Source organism: Anolis sagrei, chromosome 1 (assembly GCF_037176765.1).
Source record: "Anolis sagrei isolate rAnoSag1 chromosome 1, rAnoSag1.mat, whole genome shotgun sequence".
NCBI lineage: Eukaryota > Metazoa > Chordata > Lepidosauria > Squamata > Dactyloidae > Anolis > Anolis sagrei.
Window position 1 is genome coordinate 193,403,048 of NC_090021.1, and position 23,898 is coordinate 193,426,945.

At 41.1% G+C, this 23,898-nt stretch overlaps 1 protein-coding gene across 3 annotated transcripts in view; it reads right to left on the reverse strand.

Moving 5' to 3' along the window:
- Nucleotides 1-23,898, reverse strand: part of ITGA6 (integrin subunit alpha 6) — an 80,477-nt gene that overhangs the window by 41,918 nt on the left and 14,661 nt on the right. For all 3 annotated transcript variants that reach the window (XM_060779116.2, XM_060779133.2, XM_060779123.2), the window contains exon 2: nt 764-891. In XM_060779116.2, the coding sequence (XP_060635099.2) occupies nt 764-891 (128 nt within the window). The remainder of the gene's footprint in view (nt 1-763; nt 892-23,898) is intronic.

The window sequence follows — 23,898 nt, forward strand, 5'->3', positions numbered from 1 at the left end:
TTGGGGATATTTCCATAATTTTGTTCACTGAACTGTTCTTCAGATTTTACTATTTCCATGCAAACATAGATCACTCCTGGTACCTGGATATATTTGACAAATTATGGCAATGGTTTCACCACTAATTTGGGGTTGTTTTGTTTCTGTTGTACATGCACTGAAGAGATCGATATTATTATTAGAGGCACAATTTTGACAGGATAAGTGTGTGTGTGTAATGAGACTCTTTAAATAACTAAAATGTCTGAGCACAGATACCAGAAGAACACAAATATAGAAAGTTCTCCTGTGGAAATACATGGGGCTTCCTTCTGTAGAACTTGCAGGACTGTAACCAAGTTGTACCTTTTAACGGCATAATATAATGGCTCCACAGCAAAGTTTACAACTGAAAAATAATTACCAAGAGGTCCCAAGCATAAATTAAATACCAAAAAATTAAATACCAAAAACATTTACCCAGTAAATGTTTGAACTCTGGCTGGAGCAGAACAATTTAGGCCCAGTCTATACTGACCATTTAATGCCGTTCGAAGCTAGCTTCAGACTGCAGCTAGACAAAGTCCCACAAAAGCAAGCAAAAGAAGCCCTAGATTAGCCCTCAGTGCTCCGTGGTTGTGTATAATCACCATCCAAGCCTCAAACTGGTTCCAGGATTTCCTATGGGATCATCTTCACAGTGGAGCCATTTTCATCGATACCAGTTTGAAACTGCATTAAATGGTCAGTGAAGATGAGGTCTTAGAGATAAGGCTGCACTCACCTTCCTCATCGAACCTGACACGTGTGCATGGCACATCTGGAGTTGAAATATCACAACTGTACAATCCTCCAGTTCTGTTGGCTAGCTGTGTCGGGAAAGCTTTCTGTCGAGGTGCTCCAACCAGCAACCTGTTGAGAGATGAAGAACAGAGTGAACTTGAAGAATGGGGAGACAGTATTTCAAAAAAATGACAAAGGAAGAAACCTAACTGTTGAAAAAAGTTTAAGAAAAGAATATGTCATTTTAAATCATGTACATGGCCTCTTTCCATATACAGTAGAGCAGGGGTCCCCAAACTAAAGCCTGGGGGCTGGATACAGACCTCCAAGGTCATTTACCTGGCCCTCTCTCAGGGTCAACCTAAGTCTGAAATGACTTGAAAGCACACAACAACAACACTCCTATCTCATCAGCCAAAAGCAAGCCCAAACTTACCATTGAAATACTAATAAGTTTGTATTTGTTAAAACTGGAGTAAATTCACTAGACAGGATAGAGGTTTTGGGAAGGAAGCATACAATATTACAGATCTCTCCTGATACCTGAACCAGGGCTCATGCTGACAAGCATTCTCTCTGTACCAAGGCCCTCGGTGTAATTGTATTCTACTGGGATAATTGGTACATTTTCACAATTACTTGGTAACTCTATCATCAGTTCATTCCTGTGACAGCTGTGCGGCAAACCCTTGGCTTCTCCATCATGTCTAAAGATGAGAACAGCCACATATTAAAGGCAACAAAATTAAAAGGGTATTTTTCTGCCTTGAATGGATGGCTCTTCTCATCTCTTCACGTGATTAAGGAATTCTCAGTTTTTATTATATTCTGAGAACATACTGCTCTCGAAATCATTTTGCTTTCTTATTCAAGCCCACTAAAGTTATTAGTTACTATTATGGGTTCTTTTCTACCTTGAGTATATGTCATAAAAGGATTTCAGTTTCAGGAGAGAAGCAGATTTAGGGAAGCAGCTGTAATTCCCTACAGTGATGTCTATAAAGTACTCTCCTCTAATCCACAGTTCTCCTGGTAATGATGAGCTACAACTCCCATCACTCTCAACCAGGACTGCTATTGGTCATAATAGTTGGGAGCAATGGGGGCTGTAGTCCAATCCATCTGTAGGTGGCATGTTGAAAAATGCTATTGAATAGTAAAACTACTAAATAAGGCAAGCATGTGCTAATTTATGGTGCAGGCATAAGATTTTCAAATTATTTTCAAATTCACAATCTGAATACTATACATTCACATTTTTATACATATGAGTACATAGACAGTTACAGACAGATATATTTTAAAGTCCATATCACTATAATCTTTGTATACAGAAATGGATATTGATAAAAATACAGACAGATCAAGATGAATAAAGAATAGGATATAAACAGATATGGATATGTAGTAGTAATTTTATTGATTAGCCCTTAGGCCATATCACAATAAGAAACAGAACAACAAGGCCTGACGAGACCTGATCACACTCCACATAGTAAGTTAAAATAAGACACTTATAATGGATATGGAATAGATAGGTTCAGGACCTGCCTATTTTTTTTGTGACTACATCTTTCCCTACAAATCTGCACGATCTCCAAGATCTTCTGGGGAGGCTCTTCTCTCGCTCCAACCCCCATTACAAGCACAATTGGTGAGGACGAGAGGGCCTTCTCGGTGGTGGCCCCCTGGCTCTGGAACTCTTTCCCTAGGGAGATTAGACTAGCACCCATCCTGTCCATATTCCGTAAAGATCTAAAAACGTAGATGTTCCACTGTGCTTCTGATTAGACAGTTCCCCAGACAATTTTGGCCCCCAGCTATGATCCAAAACCTAGTCCTCACATATTACAACTGTTCCCTAACCAGAGATATAGTGCTCTTTTTCATTGCTCTCCATTCCCTAACCTTGTCATCTGGCTCCAGCACTTTATCCATCAGAACTGTCCTTGCAAATGATTTGCACTAGTCCACTGCCCGAGCTCAGAAACTGTTTACCACTTAGACCATTTGGTGGTTTGTTCAATGATCGTTTTATATTGTGTTGTGTGTGGTTTGTTTTATGCTGTTTGTGAAGTTGTTTTTATGAATTTTGTTGTGTTGTATTTTAAACATGTTGCTCAGGCTTGTCCCCATGTAAGCTGCCCCAAGTCCCTCCAGGGAGATGGAGGCAGGGTACAAAAATAAAGTTGTTGTTGTTGTTGTTGTTGTTATTATTATTATTATTATTAGATATGTACTCTAACTATTCAGTTATCTATGCAAGTACACAATAGTTAATGAAGTTGATGTGTTCCTGGGCTTTATTTCTTTAACAGAAAATCTAACACTGGGAAAGGAATAACATAGAGAGAAAATTCTCCCCTCTGTGAACATATGTTTGGCTATCTCTATAAATGCAACTGTGCAGTTTGGCATGGCACTCAAAGCTATGTATACATGAGAAGTCAATCTGCATGGCAGTCAGTAAAGGAAGAGCGCTAGAAGTATAAGAACCTCTCTCACTCAGAGACAGTTTTCTTAATAAATAGGAATGAGATCTAAAAAGAGAGACTGATCCCCAGTTTTGAGGTAAGGCTAGCCAGAATATGTGAAGCTAGATGGAAGGGCAACATGGTTATCGCATGATACATTTTCATGTGAGCAATGTGTGAAAGGGATGAACCTGTCCCTACTTTTACCTCTGGAGCCTTCACTTTCCTGTCTGCTCATTAAATTACACACAATTACTATGTGGATCATATATTCATCATTTGTTTGTGGTTATGACTCAGGAAACTGCTTCCGCATTTGTAATATCAAAGCCCGCTGGTTATGAATGCTACTTTACGTGCATTCCTGTGTCACCACCTACATACCTAACACTGCCTGTCCATACTGGCCAATGTGCCCACACACTCACCACAGGTAGCCCAATGTCCTACTGGCAGCACAGACTATGCCACCCATCTGTCATTGGAAAATTACAGTTTCAGTGTCTCCATATACAACTCATTTCAAATAAAACAACAAGAGCCTATCAGGGCCAAGGGTAGAGGAAGTCCCCACCTTCCTGGTGCGTTAATAATCTTCTATCAACAGATGCTTTTTTAACATTGAGCAACATTAGATATGGCAGCCCCCATCTCCAATCCTGACTGTTAAAGTTCTTTAAATTATCTCAGAAGTTTATCATGTTTGTTTGCTTTTTTTAGCGTGCCTTGATAAGATCCTTGATGCAAACATAGCTTTAGCCCCATTAATTGCATCAACCTGACCTTTAGGATCTCTGGAGAAAAAAACAGATCATGAGGAAACATTTCTTGGTTTTAATTAAGTCTGGCTAGCTACCTGGCTTCTCTTTCATGCCATACTTTCGAACCATCCCAATACTGCAAGTACAGTGCTGATTAATCTTTGATCCTACTTGGTGGTGGCCCCTCAGCTCTAAAACTCCCTCCTCAGGGAGAGTAGGCTAGTCCCAACTCTGTCTGTCTTCCGCAGGGACCTCAAACCTGGATGTGCCAGTGTGCATTTGATGATGGTTAGGCCCCTGTTCATGAATGCCCCAGCCCTAATTGACAGATAAATTGTACTCAGCACTTGACCCCGGCCCTGGCCCTACAGTCTGTTATTTGCACAAGCCCATGCCCAGCCCTCGCTATTTCTGGTCACTGGCTGTCGAGGTTTACTTTTTATACATTTTAATTATGTTTTTATATTCTGTTGTTTGTGATTGTTTAATTGGATTGTGATATGTTATTATGTCTTTAATTATGTTTCAGTTGGTGAATTTTGTTGTTGTCTCTGGGTCTGGTCCCACATGTAAGTCACCCCAAGTCCCTTCAGGGTGGCAGAGTATAAAAGAGATGGTGGCAGAGTATAAAAATAAAGTTGTTGTTGTTGTTGTTGTTACTACTACTATTACTTTTTTCCATCTGCTATGAAAACATCCCAATGTCAGTTTCATCATCCCACTTTCTCCTTTTGTCTTCAGCATATTTCAGTAGCTTCAAACTGAATTCAAAGTTCCAAAGTAATGTTCACTCAAAGGATTCAACAGGGAGAGAGGAGAAAGAAGGGAAGGAATCTGGAACTTCCCAGCATACTCAAGCAAAAGCACACTGCTGCAGCCTCTCTTAGCTTGTCTCATTGATAAGGTTTGCTGTCTTGACCCCACTCCAGTGTTACTGGCTGTGTGTCCTAGCTTTCATCTGTGAAATGTGAGAGGGTACCACATGCTCCATTAAAAGAGGACAAGTGAAAATTTGAAAGGGGCCATGATGGCACAATGGGTTAAACTGTTGAGCTGCTGAACTTGCTGACCTGAAGCTTGGCAGTTCAAATCCACAGGATGGGGTGAGCTCCCGATGTTAGCCCCAGCTCCTGCCGACCTAGCAGTTCAAAAACATGCAAATGTGAGTAAATCAATAGGTACCACCTCAGGGAAAAGGTAAACAGCGCTCCATACAGTCATGCCAACCACATGACCCAAGAGCCATCTACAGATAATGCAGGCTTCTCAGCTTGGAAATTGAGATGAGCACCTCCCACAGAGCTGAAGAACCGGAGATGAAAGCGGTTGCCTTTGTTTCTGTCTGTGTGTTGTTGTTGTTGTTGTTCTCCAAAAGAGCTGAGCCTCAGTAAGTTACTTTGGAATGATGTCCCTCAAAATCCTCCAACCAACTTCAAGAGGAGTGATGTTTCCTAGCATCACTTAAACCAAGAAAGTTGTCTCTGATTTTGTCATTTTCACTGGAAACCAAAATAGGATGAAAAGTGAAAGCAATGCATTCTGGAAAAACTGGCACAGTCTGTGGTATTTTTAGCAGAAGAATGTGAGAGTGCAAGAAAACAAGAAGGGTGAATACAGCAAGCCCTCCCACTCCTTCTGAACAGGGAGGAGAGGTTAAAAGGTGACCAAAATCCATCCCTAAGTATTATAATTTGATGAGAGAAATATTGGGTGGAGGACTAAAAAATGTACTGAAGATGGAAGACATCTGCTTACAGGTACGATGTGCGTGCACGTGCATGCACACACACAGTGCAGAGGAAGATTGAAAAACAGTTGTAAATCATTGTTTTTTCCAAAGCCAAATGGGAATGGAAGAGCTGGGAACCAGAGCAGTGAAAACAACATTTGTGACTTTCACACAGAGATTCTGTGTGCTTAAACACTTGAAGCAGGAGGTGTGACCTCTTTCTAGGATACAACTTTCAAGCCTTGCATTGTGTAAGTGTGCCACTGTCATCTGGGGAACAGTTGTACCTTATTGGAAGAACTTCACACAAAAATTTGGCCAGAAAAAAAAAACTATGGACAAAAAAGGAGGAAAATAAAAAACTGTTGGGATCGGGAGACACTACATGATACCAAAGGGCCACATGGGAACGGTATGCAGCCCATATCTCATAGACTGCATACAATGTACAGGATGCAAAATTCCCATCCATGGCCTGGAAGGTGCCAAATTTGTAAAGGTTTCTCTAATCCTTTTCAAAAGTGAACTGAGACAAGACACTACAAATCTACACCACATCTCATATCAATTAAATTAGTGACATTAACAATATATTTTCTGAAGCAGCCCTTCCTTTTCTCTGCTCTAAAACGTATTGCAGGGATTGAGAACATGTTGCCTATTAACTGATGCCAAACATCAGTTACGATCAACCCTTATCAATGCCATCATGATGCAGTCGTGCACATGGTGGCAGATGCACACTCAGTGCTACAGAGGAAATCACACACAGCTTCCTTCTTCTCCAAAGAACAAAAAGAAAGGGAGGAAGAGAGGAGAAGTTGAGACTGGCTGTTGCCGCTATGGGCAAAAGCGGGTGCAGTGGCAGCAACCACACATAGGTCCAGCAGTGGGTGGTGGAAAAGGAGGGGTTGTATGTTACACATGCCTAACAGAGGCACAGGTGACTATCCAGGGCTGTGCCTTGACTCCAAGAAATTGTTTCTGTTGTTGTTGTTGTTGCTGCTGTCGTGTGCCTTCAAGACTTTCAGATTCTCCCAAGGAGAACCTATGGAGGAGAGGTGGGTAAGCCTGTGTGACTTACCCATAGTCACTCAGTGGATTTTGATGGTCATGTAGGGACATGAATTGTAGTCTCTAGAGTTGTAGTCCAACACTCAAACCACTATGCCACATTGGCTCCATGAGAAAAAGCCAACTGAAAATAGAGGCAACAACTCCTACTCCTTCTCTAGTAGTCTGGGAGTTTGCTGTTGCCAAAATAAAAGCAATAGGAGCCCTAGTGACCCCCACAACTATTGCCAATAGTCAGGGTTTTGTTTTTTTTTGTTAACACATTCACCAGCCTTGGAGGGTAGCCCAAAGCAAAAGATTCCCCAGCAACAAGGACCCTCCTGAGGCAAGAATGGAAGAGATCAATTTGAGACATCTCATGGTTTATCCAGTCTTATGGAAGGGTTGAAACTGCAGGCTGAAATTGGTGAGCCATACATTCCCCATTGTGGCTACCTCTTTGTTTCCCAAAATGAGTAAAAGCCCAATCTCATTTCCCCAAACCAACCTCTCTGACACATAATGTCTCTGTTTTGCAAGCACACTCCATTTGATTCAATGGGATATTATTCTTAGTTAATGTTTATCAGATTAGCCTGATAATAATATACAGAAGCTGGCAATGGTTATCAGCATCTTTTTTCATTTACAAAAATATAAAATAATGTTTAATGATTTATTTTATAACATTTTTAGAATGGCAATAAAAGAAGAACCGGGCTGAAAATCATCACATGTCACTGATAAGGATGCTCAGAACATGTTTGCTACCAGGTTTGGGTGTTTCCAGAACAAATACATATTTCCTTTTGAACTTCAACTCACCCACACCATGTGCAGTGAACTTAGTCTTTTATCTTTGGAAAAATGTTTTGGAAAGATCCAAACAAGTGGTTGTTGCTTCATCTTGATTCTGATTAAAAGCAAACATGTTTAAATGATACCTGATCACTGCAGGCAAACAATGGACTTACTTGGAAAACAGGACATAAACAGACATCAAAACAGTCACCGCTTTGATTTCTACAAAACCTGAGAGGTCACAGGTAATCCCGAAGGTGCAATTTCACCTCAACATATTTACACCATTATTATTATTATTATTATTATTATTATTAATTTGTATTCCATCCTATCTCCCCGGACTCCGGATGGATTCCAGCATACATAAACACAAAGGCAAACATAAAATGCCACAAACAACCAAACAAATATAAAGGTAAAGGCTTCCCCTTCTGGCTGATCTCCGGCTTTGGTGCTCATCTCCATTTCTAAGCGGAAGAGCCTGCGTTATCCATAAACACCTCCTAGGTCATGTGGCTGGCATGACTGCATGGAGCATCATTACCTTCCTGCCAAGGCAGTACCTATTGATCTACTGTTTTCGAACTTCTAGGTTTTCAGAAGCTGGGGCTAACAGCAGGAGCTCACCCCATCCTGCAGATTCAAACCACCAACCTTCCAGTCAGCAATTTCAGCAGCTCAGTGGTTTAACCCATTGCACCACCACGGCCCCACTATATAAATATATCATTTTATTGTTAACTGCTATCAAGTCAACTTTGACTTACGGCAACCCCATGAATAAGAGACCCCCCTCCCAGTCACCCTATCATCAACTTATTATTTATTATGTGTTTCATACTATGTTTGGCATTTCATACTATGTTTAGCATTGAATTCCCAATATTTCACTGAACAGGAACCCAGCTAAAACAGACTTGTCACAATATAACCATACAATATGAAACGCTCCCAGATTTTAAACATGAAATTAGAAACATGGAAAGGTACCTTATACCTTCAATAGCCCACTGGTCCACTTTAGCTCATGAGTGGAAACCATAGGTTATTAGGATACAAGTCCTAGCAGGTCTAACCAGCACAGTCAATGGTAAGAAATGCTAGCATATGTAGTCCTACAGCATTTGAAGAGTCAGATGAGTCACATCTAGCTGAATATTGCTGGTTCTCTTCAAAGAAGTTCCCAGAGGCATATTGCCATGATGGGTAGGGCCAAAGGCAAGCACGCGGGACCAAAAAATCCCCAGCACATTTCATCTTAAATGCTTTTACTGCCAGGAACCTCACTTAGAAAAGGTATTTCAACGTGTGTGTGTGTGTGTGTGTGTGTGTGTGTGTGTGTGTGAATGAGGGGGAAACATCCAAATATTGAGAATGCACCAAAGAAAGATGAAATGAGAAAATGTAAGTTGTTTTCTAAGGAACCCTAAATTCAGCCCAGGAACTAAAATTCCCAGGCATATGCTCACAAAAACAAAACAAAAAAAAACACATCTCCAGCCAAACTTGGAGATGCTAAAACAGAAGCCACTTGGGACTTTCTACCTCTAAAGTAGATTGCATTTCACTGAGCTACAGTATCTTCACACACATTTCAGATAATACTTCTTTCAGGTTCTCCAAGCATCTGCTTCCATGCTTCATTTCAGCAACTGTGGCCTTCCAAGTAGTTTGGGCTGAAGCGCACACAACCTTACCGAGACAAATTGTAGGCCAAAACATCTGGGGGCTTACATCTGCCCACATCTGTTTTACACCATGACAGTTTCATTATTAAAAGTTCATCCAGACTGAGGCTAGATTGACAGTACCATATAATACAGTTTCAGAATGCAGATTAACTGTATTCTGAAACTAGGAGTCACGGTGGCACAATGGGTTGCACCCTTGTGCCAGCTAAGCTGCTGATCTGAGGATCAATGGTTCAATCCAGGGTGAGGTGCCATCTGTCAGTTCCAGCTTCCCATGCGGGGACATGAGAGAAGCCTCCCACAGGATGGTAAAACATTTGGGCATTCCCTGGGCAACATCCTTGCAGACAGCCAATTCTCTCACACCAGATGCGACTTGCAGTTTCTCAATGGGCTAAATCCTTGTGCTGGCTAAACTGCTGACCTGAAGATCGGCGGTTCAAATCCAGGGAATGGGGTGAGCTCCTGTCTGTCAGCTCCAGCTTCCCATGCGGGGACATGGGAGAAGCCTCCCACAGGATGGTAAAACATCTGGGTGTCCCCTGGGCAATATCCTTGCAGACAGCCCATTCTCTCACGCCAGAAATGACCTGCTGTTTCTCAAGTTGTTCCTGACATGACAAAAAAACCTCACTTTGGAGAAATCCTGACTGAGCACTATGGCAGTGTGCTTCAAGTTGTTTCCAAACTATGGCAACTCGATCATAGGGTTTTCTTAGCAAGGTTTATTCAGAGTGGGTTTGCCTTTGCCTTCCTGTGAGGGTGAGAGAGGGTGATTCAAACCCTGGTTTTCAAAGCCATAGTGCAGTGATCAAACCATTACATTTCACGGGCTCTCTCTCTCTCTTCCAGCTTAATACTTATAGGATCTGGTTGCACAACAGAGTGCTTAGCGTATTTCAGAGGGAACAAATTCTCACTGAAATCAATAGCAAGGACTGAGCTGTAATTATCTTCCAAATATCCCATGGCAACCCATTAGTTTTATAGCCCAGGCTATTAAATGGGGGGAAATGTTTAAGTTAAAGGCAATTCATGCCTTTGGTGTGTCTCCCTTGTAAAAACTCTCTCACTGAGGAGACTTCTTTTCTTTAACCTCCTTTTTATGCTGCTTCTCTTTTGCTTTGGGTTTACTAGTTCTGGAAGAAAGCCTCCTTCCCTCAATAGGCGATAGGATTTTGAGATGCTTCGGACAGGCAGAGGACCTGTTTTCACTTGACGTCTGGGGAGGGTTTGTCTAATCCTGTGAGAACTTTCCTGGATGACTATTCTGTGAGGGAATCAGAGGGAGTTTGGTGGAGCCTCTGGCTAAATTTTTAATGAGGACGAAAATGGAAGCTACAGGCCTTTCGACAAGACTTCCTTCTGTTCGGATGCCAAACACTTTAATTGGGACAGTGATGTGGGAAATGTTCTGATTCACTTTTGTTAATGAAGAAGGAAAAAATCCAGACATGATTGAAAATTGTCTGTTCTTTTATTAGCCCTATAAGAAATCACATCTACAGAAGGCTACTTTCCTTGCTGCATTGGGAGTGCAGCCTGTTCACATGCTAGTTTTGTCCAGAAACCTTCCTCCCAGGTTTAAAACTGCACCAAGGGATATTAGTCCTGCTTTGAGGAAACAGGTCCCTTCCAAAAAAACCATGTGTACCGTCGAAACTCCGTATTCACTGGGGCTAGGGGTGCAAGATCTCTACAAAAGTGGGGAAAAGTGGATTTAATCAAATACCATATTTTCCCCCGATAGAGCATCTGTCTAAAGGCACATTTGCCCAAAGGGTGGGCAAATCAACTCTGTAGCAGGAGGAACAGCTAATGTGGACCAATGTTGTTGATTGCTTCAAATTCTCCCCCAGAATCTGGAGTAAACCATGAATTTAGACCATGTAAACAGTTGGACCAGTTCCAAGATGGAACCAGCCACAACTGTTAACATGACCATCCCTTATTCCCTGGCTGGCATCACTCCACAACCTGGGTATCACAACCAGAAACAGTGAAGACATCTGCCCTTGTGCTTTGCTACTCTGCTGCTGAATACACATGCCCAGTGTGAAATCCATCTCACCGTGTTAAAACAGTGGATGTGGCTCTTAATGAGAAATGTCACATTATCACAAGATGTCTGCACCCCACACCACTGAAGAAATTATTGTTTAGCTGGTATTGCACCACCTGACATCCATTGGGAAGTAGCAGCCAATAAAGAAAGAACCAAGGCAGTGACATCTCCCCTATTCGGATACCAGCCAGCACGTCAATGCCTTAAATCAAGAAACAGTTTTCTAATAAGATCTACAGAGATACTCACAGGAACACCTCATCAAGCAAGAGTCCAAAAGTGGCAGACTAAAACCCGGAACCTCAAGCCATGACTGATCCCGGATGATAAACTCTCTCCTGAGCACACAGAAGACTGGGCGACTTGGAATGCACTGAACAGACTGCGCTCTGGCACCATGAGATGCAGAGACAACCAAATCTCTGAGTAATATATGATTGACTATGTGATGTGGGCAGTAAGACCATTGGGCATACATTCCCTGGCATTAAATTAGTTTTCTTCCAGTGCAGTGTAGAATAGAGCCAAGCTGGAGTAACTAGGGATTTTTAGAGAAGAGGAGAACATACCATTGAATAACCTCATGGATCCAGCAAATTTTGAGACCATTTTCCCCTGGGCGCAGGTAAATGAAACTGCAGATATGGGTTCCTCAGTTATGGAACTCTTATAGGATTTGTCTACAGATACCACGAAAGTTTTCGAATGAAAACAAAGTTGCTGTTTAAAATGCATATCCAGTTTAAACTGCATTTTAAAATCAATCCTAGTTAATTTTCTGCTTTAGTAATATTTCTTGTATTTCAATTATGTTGTAGGGAGGGATCGTCTGTTTTTGGTCTGGTCGTTTCCACATTACTTTTTACAAATCCATATGGTAATGTGTGATTCGGTTCTTATAAAAATATAATTAATAATAAAATAAATGTATTTTATCTAGAAGTGTTCATTTCTATAAATATTTTACACTGACTATAAATATTTTACATTTTAAGATGTGGCTTGGCATTCCCTTTTAAGCTGTAAATTGTGTAGAAAACATGGGAAAGTGGGAAATCTAAGGAATAATTACATTTCGATCTGCATATTAGTCCAGATCAGTTTTCAGAGGAATTCAGAAAGATCAAATTCCTCACACATCACCAGCCATATCCTACTCAAGAACTCTGCTTAGCCAGCTGGCGGTGAAGCATTATAAATAAATCTGCAAGAATTTTAAAGACAGAGACATTTTTCTGAAGGCAAGAACAGCAAGTGTATTTTAGCCTAGATCTGTTGTTGTTATATTTAGGGTGACCAGAGTCAACAGAACATCTTTAATAGTGATATTCTCTCTTCTGAAAAGTGCAGAAGTTCAATCTCATCTGCAACAGTGTTAACAACTAATAGTTTATCATATAATTTACAATCAGATGAATAAGGTCTTCAGTGAGAAGTTTGGGAAAGCAGTGGAAATCCATGATAGCAGAGCCTGCTTAGCCACGCATATCTGTGTGAAAAGTTTTCTAACATCTGCCTTGGGTCATTATTTCAAGAATCCTACATATCAGTGGGTTCAACATCCAAAGATTCAACCAGCCACTGCTTGAATTTTATTCAATTCCAAAAAGCGAACCTTTCAATTGTTCACCATTTGACGTAAGGGACACTCTTTTTAAAGGTAAAGGTTTCCCCTTGACATTAAGTCTAGTCGTGTCCAACTCTGGGATGTGGTGCTCATCTCCATTTCTAAGCCAAAGAGCCACCATTGTCCATAGACACATCCAAGGTCATGTTACTGTTACCTTCCTGCCGAAGCAGTACCTATTTATCTACTCAGATTTGCATGTTTTCAAACTGCACATCGTTATATAAAATGAAACTTCAACATCCATGGATTTTGATATCCACTGAGGATCCTGGAACCAACCACTAGCAGATATGTAGGGCCTATAGCATATTTGTTCAGGTCAACTCTAACTTATGACAGCCCAGTCATAGGTTTTTATGGCAAAATCTATTCAGAAGAGGTTTACTTTGCTTAAAGTCACCCTGTGGATTTCTATGGCTCAGCAGGAATTTGAACCCTGATTTGAGTCCCAGTCCAACATTCAAACAAGTAGACCATGATAGCTCTGGTACCCCACTTAAGAAAGCACTTCTAAGGACCCTTTTAGAATAGAATACATAAAACAGAATAATTTTATTGTCACTTTACATTGTACAACAAAATTTAATACTTTCCCCAGCACACATCACAAAACCACACATCCATTCCTCCACACCTCAGCCACCACCATGCAGTACTCAATGTCACATCAATGTGAAACCACGGAGTTCCATATAGTTACGGCTCTAGAATAACAGCTGTCTCTCAGTCTGTTTGTCCTTGTCTTTGTCACCTTTTATCATCTGCCAGATAGTAATAATTCTAAAAACGTAAAAGCTGAATGAGATGGATCTTTAAGAGTGCTCTTAGCTTTCTTTAGGCTGCAGGACTTATAAAGTTCTTGTAATCGGAATGGCACAACGGGCTAAATCTTTGTACTGCTAACTGCTGATCTGAAGGTCAGCAGTTCGAGCTATGAGATGGGGCGAGCTCCTGTCTGTCAGCTCCAGCTCCTGCCAACCTAGCAGTTTAAAGACACGAAAATGTTAGTAGATAAATAGGTATCACTTCAACGGGAATAGGCAGAGACACTCCAAGCAATCTTGCCGGCCATACAACCAGGTGATAACGCAGGCTCCTTGGCTTGAAAAATGGAGAAAGCACCTCCCCAGAGCGAGAGATGTGCACCACCTCCAGAAGCCGGAAATGAAAGGAGAAGCCTCTGCCTTAGTGTTTGTATGTCTCATTGTATATGATTGTAAAACTATGTAAAATGCTGTAATCCACTGAGTCCCCTAGGGGAGAAGGGCAGAATATAAATAAAGTGTATTATTTGTGTATTATTATTTTTACAAAAAAGGGAGAGGACAACTAATGATTCTCTGTGCAGAAGTGGTGACCGTTTCGAGCGCCTTCCTATCTGCAAATGTGCAGTTACCACTGGCCCTATATCCCAGGATCTGATCCCAGATTATCTGTTTATCCCAGATTATCTGGCAGTAGAGACTCATACAATCGGGTTCAAAGCAGATAATCTGGGATCAGATTCTGGGATATAGGGCAGTGTAGAAGGGGCCTAATTTTCAGACACAAAGGACTACGGGAGAGCCTCCTTTGGAAACTGTGGTTTCTAATTCCAAGCTCAATTTGATGATCACGTTCTTTTTCAGCAGAGTTCTACCATATCCCATTAAATTTCAAATTCTCATTTCAAATGCTTCATTACAGCTTTGTGCTAAACAGTGGCCCTTTTTAGAAGAAAGAATGATTCATCTACAATTCCACTGAAAACAAAAAGGTTTACGTTTGAGAAAGAGACGGGATTGTGTTGTGTGTCTCCAGCTAGATGGCAAAGGTCTCTCCATCTGTCTCTACACGTCTACATCGGTCTGACCTGACAACAGAACAGCTGGTTTGGGCTTTTTTCTTTACAAAGACTTCTATAATCCATTCTTGGATTTAACTATTTTTAATGGCTTCACAGAGGACTACTGAACTAGAAACAAGTTTGGCTTTCCTTCTGTATTCAACTCCTGTTGAATAGGAATGCATTCTTGCCAAGATCTCAGGGTAAAAAAGCATATCCTGGCAAGAAGAAGGATTCTAAATCCATCTAGTATACTAGGTGAATAGCAAGAGCTATGCAGTTTCACAACTAAAGTATCAATAAGGATTTTTGTGTACCACCGGGCCTCCACTTTCATGGAGTTAAGAGAGCAAGACCCCAATGTGAATGGAAGACCCACAAATATAACAGTGTATTTTTTTAACCCAAGAGAACACATTTTTAGGAATCTCAAGGTTGTCCCATGTGACTCTTCTGTTAACTTCCACTGGATGTTCACTAGATACGCATGCTAGAGGACCTACAAATGCCTAGAGCAAGGGTCCTCAAACTAAGGCCCGGGGGCTGGAAACGGTCCTCCAAGGTCATTTACCTGGCCTTTGCTCAGGGTCAACCTAAGTCTGAAATTACTTGATAGCACACAACAAGAACAACAATCCGATCTCATCAGCCAAAAGCAGGCACACACTTCCCATTGAAATACTAATAAATTAATATTTGTTAAAATTGTTCTTCATTATAATTATTGTGCTGTTTTAAAGTGTTTTTTGCACTACAAATAAGATATGTGCATTGTGCATAGGAATTCATTCATATATTTTTTTCAAATTATAATCTGGCCCTCCAACAGCTTGAGGGATTGTGACCTGGCCCCTCTGTTTTAAAAGTTTGAGGACTCCTGACCTAGAGAATTGTTATCTCCAAATAATCCCTAGGTCCTCCACTTAAGTCTATGATCAATGTCTGTTGGAAGGCTTGAGAAGATCCTGGAGAGAATACATTAAGCAAATCTGTGAATTATCAAGTCAAACTTACAAATGTGGAAGGCCGACTGTACCACCTAGCAGTAGGAGCTGCAGTAATAGCAATCCCAGTAGCAGCGCCAACAGCAACACTCTCTTTATCTATAATCCAACATTTTCCTCTCAAAAGGTCTACACTCGGCTGCCTTTCCTGGAACCTTTCTGTCCATTTATTTTAATGAGCACATCCAAGATAGCTTTCTTGATCCTTCTCTAATCTACCAATGAAAATCAACAGTGGCAAGAAATGAATGCAACCTAAAGGACAAAAGTGTAACAAGAAAAAAAAGGAACACTACAGTCAGCCAAACATTACAAATAATGGCTGAGATCCTGCACTGTCAAATACAGCAACAATGATGGCGCTCCATCATCTGACAATTCAACTGTATTTTCTAACTGTGCAGACACCAGCAATATATCAATGTATTTGTTTCACATCAAAAGCACTGAATAAATTAGTATAAAAATAATTAAAATAGAAGGAGCACAAGCGGCTAAATGTCTTTTGACCAAAAACAGGCAACAGCAACCACATTGTCTGTAGCCTCAAACAATTCTTCCTCTGTACATGAGGCAGGACATTAGTGGACACGCATACAGATGTAGCGTTGTTTGTTCTGCTCCGCAGACGCACAAGGTGGAGGATTCTTCGAGGTGGTGTCATTTTGCCAGGTTGTCTTTTGATCTGCCCACTCCCCTTCTGAGTCTGTTCAGGGACTTCCAAGTTGCCCATTCTTGAAGTTGCCCTGAAGAAAGACCCTCGTGGGGGGGGGGGGAGGGCATCCAATTCGGATTTCCTGGTTTAGCTGCCCAGAGGGACACTCTTGCTATTGCTGGGGGAAGGTTAAGAGGAGTGATGGTTCTATTGAAGCTTTTCCTTGATTTGAATCTGCTGGGAGGAGGCTGATAGTCATGCACTGGATGCCTTTCACAGTGTTCAATCTTATTTCTATCACAGTTAGCAGAAACTTCCTGTCTCACATCAAGAGGGGGGGAGCAATGCCAGCTAGCTTGTCGAGTTTATCAACAGGTGTAGGTTTAAGATTGTAAAAAGCCTCCTCGAAGACTGAGTAAATACAGTCGGATGTCCCCTGAGCAACATTTTTTTGTAAACGGCTAATCTTTCCAAACCCAAAAGCATTGCTTTTAAACATTTTTTAAAATATAGCAATAAAATTATATGAGAAACATTTGCATTTTCTCTTGCAAAAATAGTTAATAACAATAAAGACCTCCAAGGGTGTAACTGTGGGTGAGATTTTTTCCCAAAAGATCTGTTTCATTCCAGGAAACTATCACTAATGTTGTGAACCTTGTAATGATGTCATTCTGATTTTTCATTCTCTGACTGCAGAAGAAAGCTTAACAGCGGGAATATATGATCTCAAAGTGTTACAGTCCAATTTGCATCTGCCCCATGCAATTTGAGAGATGTCAAAAGCCAGCACCAAGACCTGGAAAGTATTCTAAGTCTTGAATGTAAGTACCATTGAGTTCTGCAGATTTGTACTCCCAAGTAAGGTTGCAGCATTTCTTAAAGAGAAATATACAAAGCCATTTACTTTGCATTATTTGCTTCTCATTTCTGTAGTCCTATAAAAAAACTTAATTTTTAGGCTTTATGCGTGAGCTGAAGCAAATTCTTCTAGTTTTTCCTCACACCTTGTGGCGAAATGAATCCAAAATGTAAAGGTCTTCATTCAGAAATCTATGTGCACAAATCTGTCCTTGTTTCTAACAGTGCAATCATTCACATATCTGCCTTGAAGAATGACCCATGGAATGCTATGGTACTTATTGCAATTAAGCAGGTATAAAACTGCTGTCTAAATCTTTGTTAAGTTTGTATCTGCTATTTTACACATTACACTGGATGTATCATAGTATATAACTATGCTAGATGCACAATATTATACACATCTTTTCTACAACATCACGCTGTCTGCTGGAATTGAGACCACATCAAGTCATTTTGCTGCCTGAGGCAAAGGACAAGATTGTACCCACACATCTCCATTCCATGCATCTGGGATGGCAGATGACAATGGCAATAGTCATTTTGCTGCCTGAAGCAAAGGACAAGATTGTACCCACATATCTTCATTCCATGCATAGAAACTGTCTGGGCTGGCAGATGACAATGGCAATAGACATCTTGTCTTCCAAGAAATGGGAACTGCTAGGGGGTCCATTCACCATGGCCTTTCAGATTAGAAAGTTGATGAGAATGACACTAAAGTGATCTCTAATGGAGCGGAGGGAGGATAATTCTTTAGTAGGATCTACTCAGTTACAGGTGGCTCCAGCATGGACCGTAATTAAACTAATTCCTCTTAAATGCAGTCTTCAAGCTTCTGTTTCCAATGTATGCCAATAGAAGTAATCACCTCATTCCACCTAGTAAGAGAATAACCCTGTGAACATAATATAACACTGGACTATGTGATGGGTCAGTGTCTGCTACTGAGTCAGATTCTAACCCAGGATGGTTCTGAACAGAAACAGGTGGGTTTTTTAAAAAATGGCCTTATTTCCTGCAGCATTGGGGCCTATATGCTCCCATTTTGATGATGATGATGATGGTTTACAGCAGTTGTCTACTCCTCCTTCAGGAGTTTAGCATAAATCTAGCTCCTTCGGTAGCTAGAGGAGAGACCTCCAAGTCCTCCTGAGCAAAAACCATACAGCAAAAGGTAACATATCTGTAGCTGTGGGATATAATCTTTAAATACTATAGGCCAGGGCATGTGGGCTGAGCTGACACTTGTTAACAACAAACTGTCATCTCCCTAGATGGTTCTGAAAGCAACTTCAGCCCAGCTCATGACTCCTGAACCCTGCTGTTGCCCATTTCCAGTTTACAATGTGCTTGGACTGCTCACTGACTTCTTTACTTGGTTTACAGCTTTTTGACTTGGACAGTTTAGTATTGCAAATGCTTGTACAAACAGGACACATACAACACGCCTATTCATCAGGCCCCTGTCTAGGCACGTATCCATTTAAATTTTAGACACACTTTTTCCATCCTCAGACATCCTTTCTGGACGATGAGAACATCACTTCCAATTTTATCTTGTCTGCACACAGTTGATTTATATTTGCTAATGAAATAAAAATGCATTGGTATGCCATATGCTCACCTCAGCACTGTCTCTGCCAATTCCTCGGTCAAATAAAAATGACAGAAGTGATGTATAGGACTACATATAACCTACTTGAGTGGGTTTTTATTTTGAAGCCATCACAATTGAAATGCATTCCCGTAACAGTGATGTCTGCCACAGCACAATGCCCTAGGGTGTAAAATGTTAAGCCAGCATTAAAACTGTCATGGCTTCAGATCCAGTGCCTCATTCTGACATCACCAGGGATTGTACTTCAGACTGACGTGTCTCATGTCTTTCCCTTCCTTCCCAAATATCCTCCTAGCTTGCCACAAATATCCAACTGGACAAACTGTTGCTATTACAAGACATCATTTCTAATTCCAGCTTGGAAGCTGGATCCCCTCCAACCCCACCAGTATTCAAATGTGGCATATTTGGTATTTGTGCTAGCTAAATTTGGTACAGTGAATGGGAATACATCCTGCATATCAGATATTTACATTACAATTCATAACAGTAGCAAAATTACAGTTATGAAGTAACAGCAAAAATAATTTTATAGTTGTGGGTCACCCCAACATGAGGTAGGTCGAGATCCACTGATCTAGAAATTCCTAGAGAGAAAATATTAATCAAATCTACAAATAATCAAACTCACAAATATGGAGGGCTGACTGTATTTTCCTTCCTTCTCAGACCAAAATGACACTGAAATAAAACTTGAAAAGGCAGTGGCCTATTTTAAAGAAGTTATCTTCAGTCCCAGGTGTAAACTCTGGATTTTAAATACTGCACAAGCAATTCACCCATTCAAGCCTTAAAGAATCTTAAGTATGTGGAGCCTTACAGTAAAGATTAACCACCAAAAGGCCGGAGTACATCACCCACCAAGAGATAGGAGAGACTTGATGATTACCGAGCTAAATATATGCTCAGTCCTTGCGGTCAGAAGGGGAGGAGAGGAGGATATTGTCTCTGTAAAGATTACAAGAAGTGGTCTTCTGAAATAGCTTCAGTGACGTCACTATTGGACAATTCTGTTTCAAGAGCCAAGGAAGCCTGAAGTAGATTCCTCCTGCTATAATGTCTTGCACATGAAAAAAAAAATTGACATGGGACAGGAGGAGCATGAAATGGTTTGTTGAGGGGGCTTACTTCCACTCTGAATTATCTACACACTTGTTTAGATTCATTCTGCTACTGCTTGGAAGAAAATAGGGTAAGGGCCCTTCCAGACAGGCCTATATCCCAAAAAAAGTGCTCCTAAATTAGGTTGCTGAGATAGAAGAAAGACTGGAGGTAAACATCAAGAGTGGCTTTCTTTAAGCTTGGATCAGTTACTTCTTTGGCTAGGCTGACTAGGCAATTAAAAGTTGTAGTCCAAAGAATTAATATTCCCCAACTCTGGATTTTTTTGGTGACAGATCGATCAACTGTGTTCTAGTACTAAAAATAAATTCTGGGTTTAGCAATATGTTTATCATTATGCCCTTGGGTTTTTTAAATTCTTATATTATATATTATAATATATATTTTATTTATTTTTTTTTTTCAGCTGGCTCTGGATCTTGGTAAATACTAGGCGATGCTGCAGCCACAAGCCCAAAGCTTCCCTACCTTTAGTGTTGGGAACTAGACAAATCTCCTGTACTCTACAACTCTATAGAGAATCAAGGCTTGCAAAAATAATATATTGATATCCTGCCTTTTATGTCAGCTTTCCCCAACATGGTACCTTCTAGATGTATGAGGTGGCCTATTTTGTGAGCCACTGTGGATGGTGGGACTGTAGTCCATGACATTTGGGTGGAAAAGTGTGTACTATGGCACAACCACAGCAATAAGGTTTGTTTAAACAGAGAGGGAGACAACTCAAAACCTTGAGAGTGAGTTCCAGAGCCTGGAGGAGTCACTAAAAAGACTTGTTTTTGGTGGGATGGAGCAACAGACCTCCCCTGAAGACCACAAGAAATGGACAGGCTTATATCAGGAGATACAGACTTTCAAGTCATATAGACCTAACCATATAGAGCTTTATGGTTCAGAATCAGCACCTTGCATGATGCCCAGAAATGGACTTGGAGACAGTGAAGCTATTTCAATAAAGGAATTATATGCTCCATATAAAGTAAATTCTAGTTGGTAGTGTAGGAATAGTAACTTACTAACAAGTACCAGCTCTTCTACTTGGTCTGCATTCAAAACATGTGCTCTTCGACTGAATTATGATCAAATGTCTGTATTATATTCAGAGGCTGATGGTTTTGTTATAAAACACATGGAGAGAAACACTCATCAATCCCTTGCTCATCTCTACAGGAACTCCTTGTTTATCTAGTGAAGCCTTCCTAATCTCTATAAAATTCCACTTGCTTCCTCCCTCATGTCACATTAGAACAGGCCTGGGCAAGCTTGGGCCCTCCAGGTGTTTGGGACTTCAACTCCCACAATTCCTAACAACCTACCAGCTGTTAGGAATTGTGGGAGTTGAAGTACAAAACACCTGGAAGGCCAAGGTTTGTCCATGTCTGCATTAGAAGATATAATTAAGAGAGTCCTTGGGCCTCACTTTTTTAACTCCTCCACTGCCCGGCAAAAAATAGACCAGTCTCCACCCTTTTTTTCTCTGTGTCAGGAGCGACTTGAGAAATTGCAGGTCACTTCTGGTATGAGAGAATTGGCTGTCTGCAAGGACGTTGTCCAGATGTTTTTACCATCCTTGTAGGAGGCTTCTCTCATGTCCCCGCATGGGGAGCTGGAGCTGACAGAGGGAGCTCAACCTGCTCTCACCAGATTCAAACCACTGACCTTTTGGTCAGCAGTCCTGCCGGCACAAGGTTTAACCCACTGTGCCACCGGGCGCTCTTTACAAATCTCTAGGTCCTCCAGTTGAACTCCATAGTCAATACATACGGTCAGGCTCTGCACTGATGAACCCTTATCCCCCATTCCCACCTCAGGACAAAGCTTCTCGCAACATCTTTTCTATTAAAAAGCCCACATCTGAATAGCCATCACATCTGAAGGGACTTTGAAGTCTCTGCCAGCCATTCACCCTGATAGGTGAAACAAATGCCTCTGTTGTGACTATTGTTTTGATCTCTGGCTGTTGACTCAAAGAGGGAAGTGAGGATAAAGATGAAAACAGGACCAGGACCTTTCTTTTTCCCAAAGCTGAGGAGGGAGGGAGGACTGTGCAGACCAAGGGCACAGCTGGGAACCAGGCGTATCCTCTCTCCTTGAATTAAAAGCCTCAAGATCATGTAATCAAATTATCACAGGAAATGCCAACAGGATACTACCAATCCTATTCTCTTTTTATTATCACTAAGAGAGTTTCAGATTCCACCTGGTGCTGCTGAAGAGACTACAGATGGCCTGCTGGATTATATTACTTTTACTGCATTTTGAGAGCCATCTTGGAAAGCATTACTGCAAACGCGTGGTTTCAATCCTTTAAGCAAACAATATTACCCAAACAGGATTTTCGTCACCATACATTTAATTAAGATATTCTCAAGGTCATTTGAAGTTAAACGTGTAATTTACACAGTAACATGCTTTACAACACAATCCAATAAGTGTTTATGTAAAAGTAAATTCCATTGAGTTTTATTTATTTAGCTGCCAACACTTTTGCAGGGGTTAGGAGAGCAGGACTTCTAATTAAAAATGCTATTTCTTTTTACCTTAAGTATGCCTACCTGGCATCACCTTTAGTGATGAAGGAGCAGTTTAGACATTTCACAATTTCTATAGGCTCCTTCATTAGTAAAGGGAAATGTTTCCCCTGACATTAACTCCAGTTGTGTCTGACTGGGTGGTGGTGCTCATCTCCATTGCTAAGCCGAAAAGACAGCGTTGTCCATAGATGGCTTCAAGGTCATGCAGCTGGCATGACTGCATGGAGCACCATTACCTTCCAGCTGGAGCAGTACCTATTAATCTACTCACATTTGCATGTTTTCAAACTGCTAGGTTGGCAGGAGCTGGCCCTAACAGCGAAAGCTTACCCCGCTCCCCGGATTTGAATGGCCAACCTTTCAGTCAGCTAGTTCAGCAGCTCAGTGGGTTTAACCCACTGCGCCGCTAGGGGCCTTCATTACTAGAGGTGATACCAGAAAAGCAGACATAAAACTTAACAACAAAAAATCCAGAGTATAACAATTTTTAAAAACCCGTGAAAACTATTAAAAACACAGTACAGCCAGCCCTCCACATTTGCAGGCTTTACTTTTACAGATTTGATTATTTATAGATCTGATTAATACATTTTATCTCTAGGAAGTTGTAGTTCCTCCAGCACAACTCAACCTGACATTGGTCATAGAGTTCAACTGGAAGACCTAGAGATTCGTAAAGAGATCACATCTCAAAGCATTTGTACATCTTCCAGTGTAACCCTAAGTTCAATCAACTTCCACCAGAATCACCCTGGAGGATCTAGATTTCTAGGTGAAGGTAAAGGTTTTCCCCTGACATTAAGTCCAGTCATGTCCGACTCTGGGGTGTGGTGCTCATCTTCATTTCTAAGCCAAAGAGCCAGCGTCGTCCATAGAAACCTCCAAGGTCATGTGGTCGGCATGACTGCATGGAGCACCAAAGTATTATTCCTAGTTTTCCCACTTTCACAGTTTTTCTGCTTTCGCAGGTGTCTTGCACCCCTAACTTCAACCAATGTAGAGGGCTGACTGTATAACTGTAAAAACGAAACATAGACGCTGAATCCTATGTCCGATTTCCTGCAATAAACCCCAATGAATTAAGTGGGACTTACTTCTAAGTAAAGATGTATACAATTTGCTGAGTGGTTAGGCAGCTAAATTTTTTTTGCTCCTCTTATTTGACAACATCTCATCATGTGCATGTATAACTCAGTAGGAACCTATTAAGAATCCTACAACCCTAAACAAGTATTCCCTCAATTGATAGTGACCAACCAGATGCTTATAGGCAGTCCACCTATGCAACCATAATTGTGTTCCCCAGC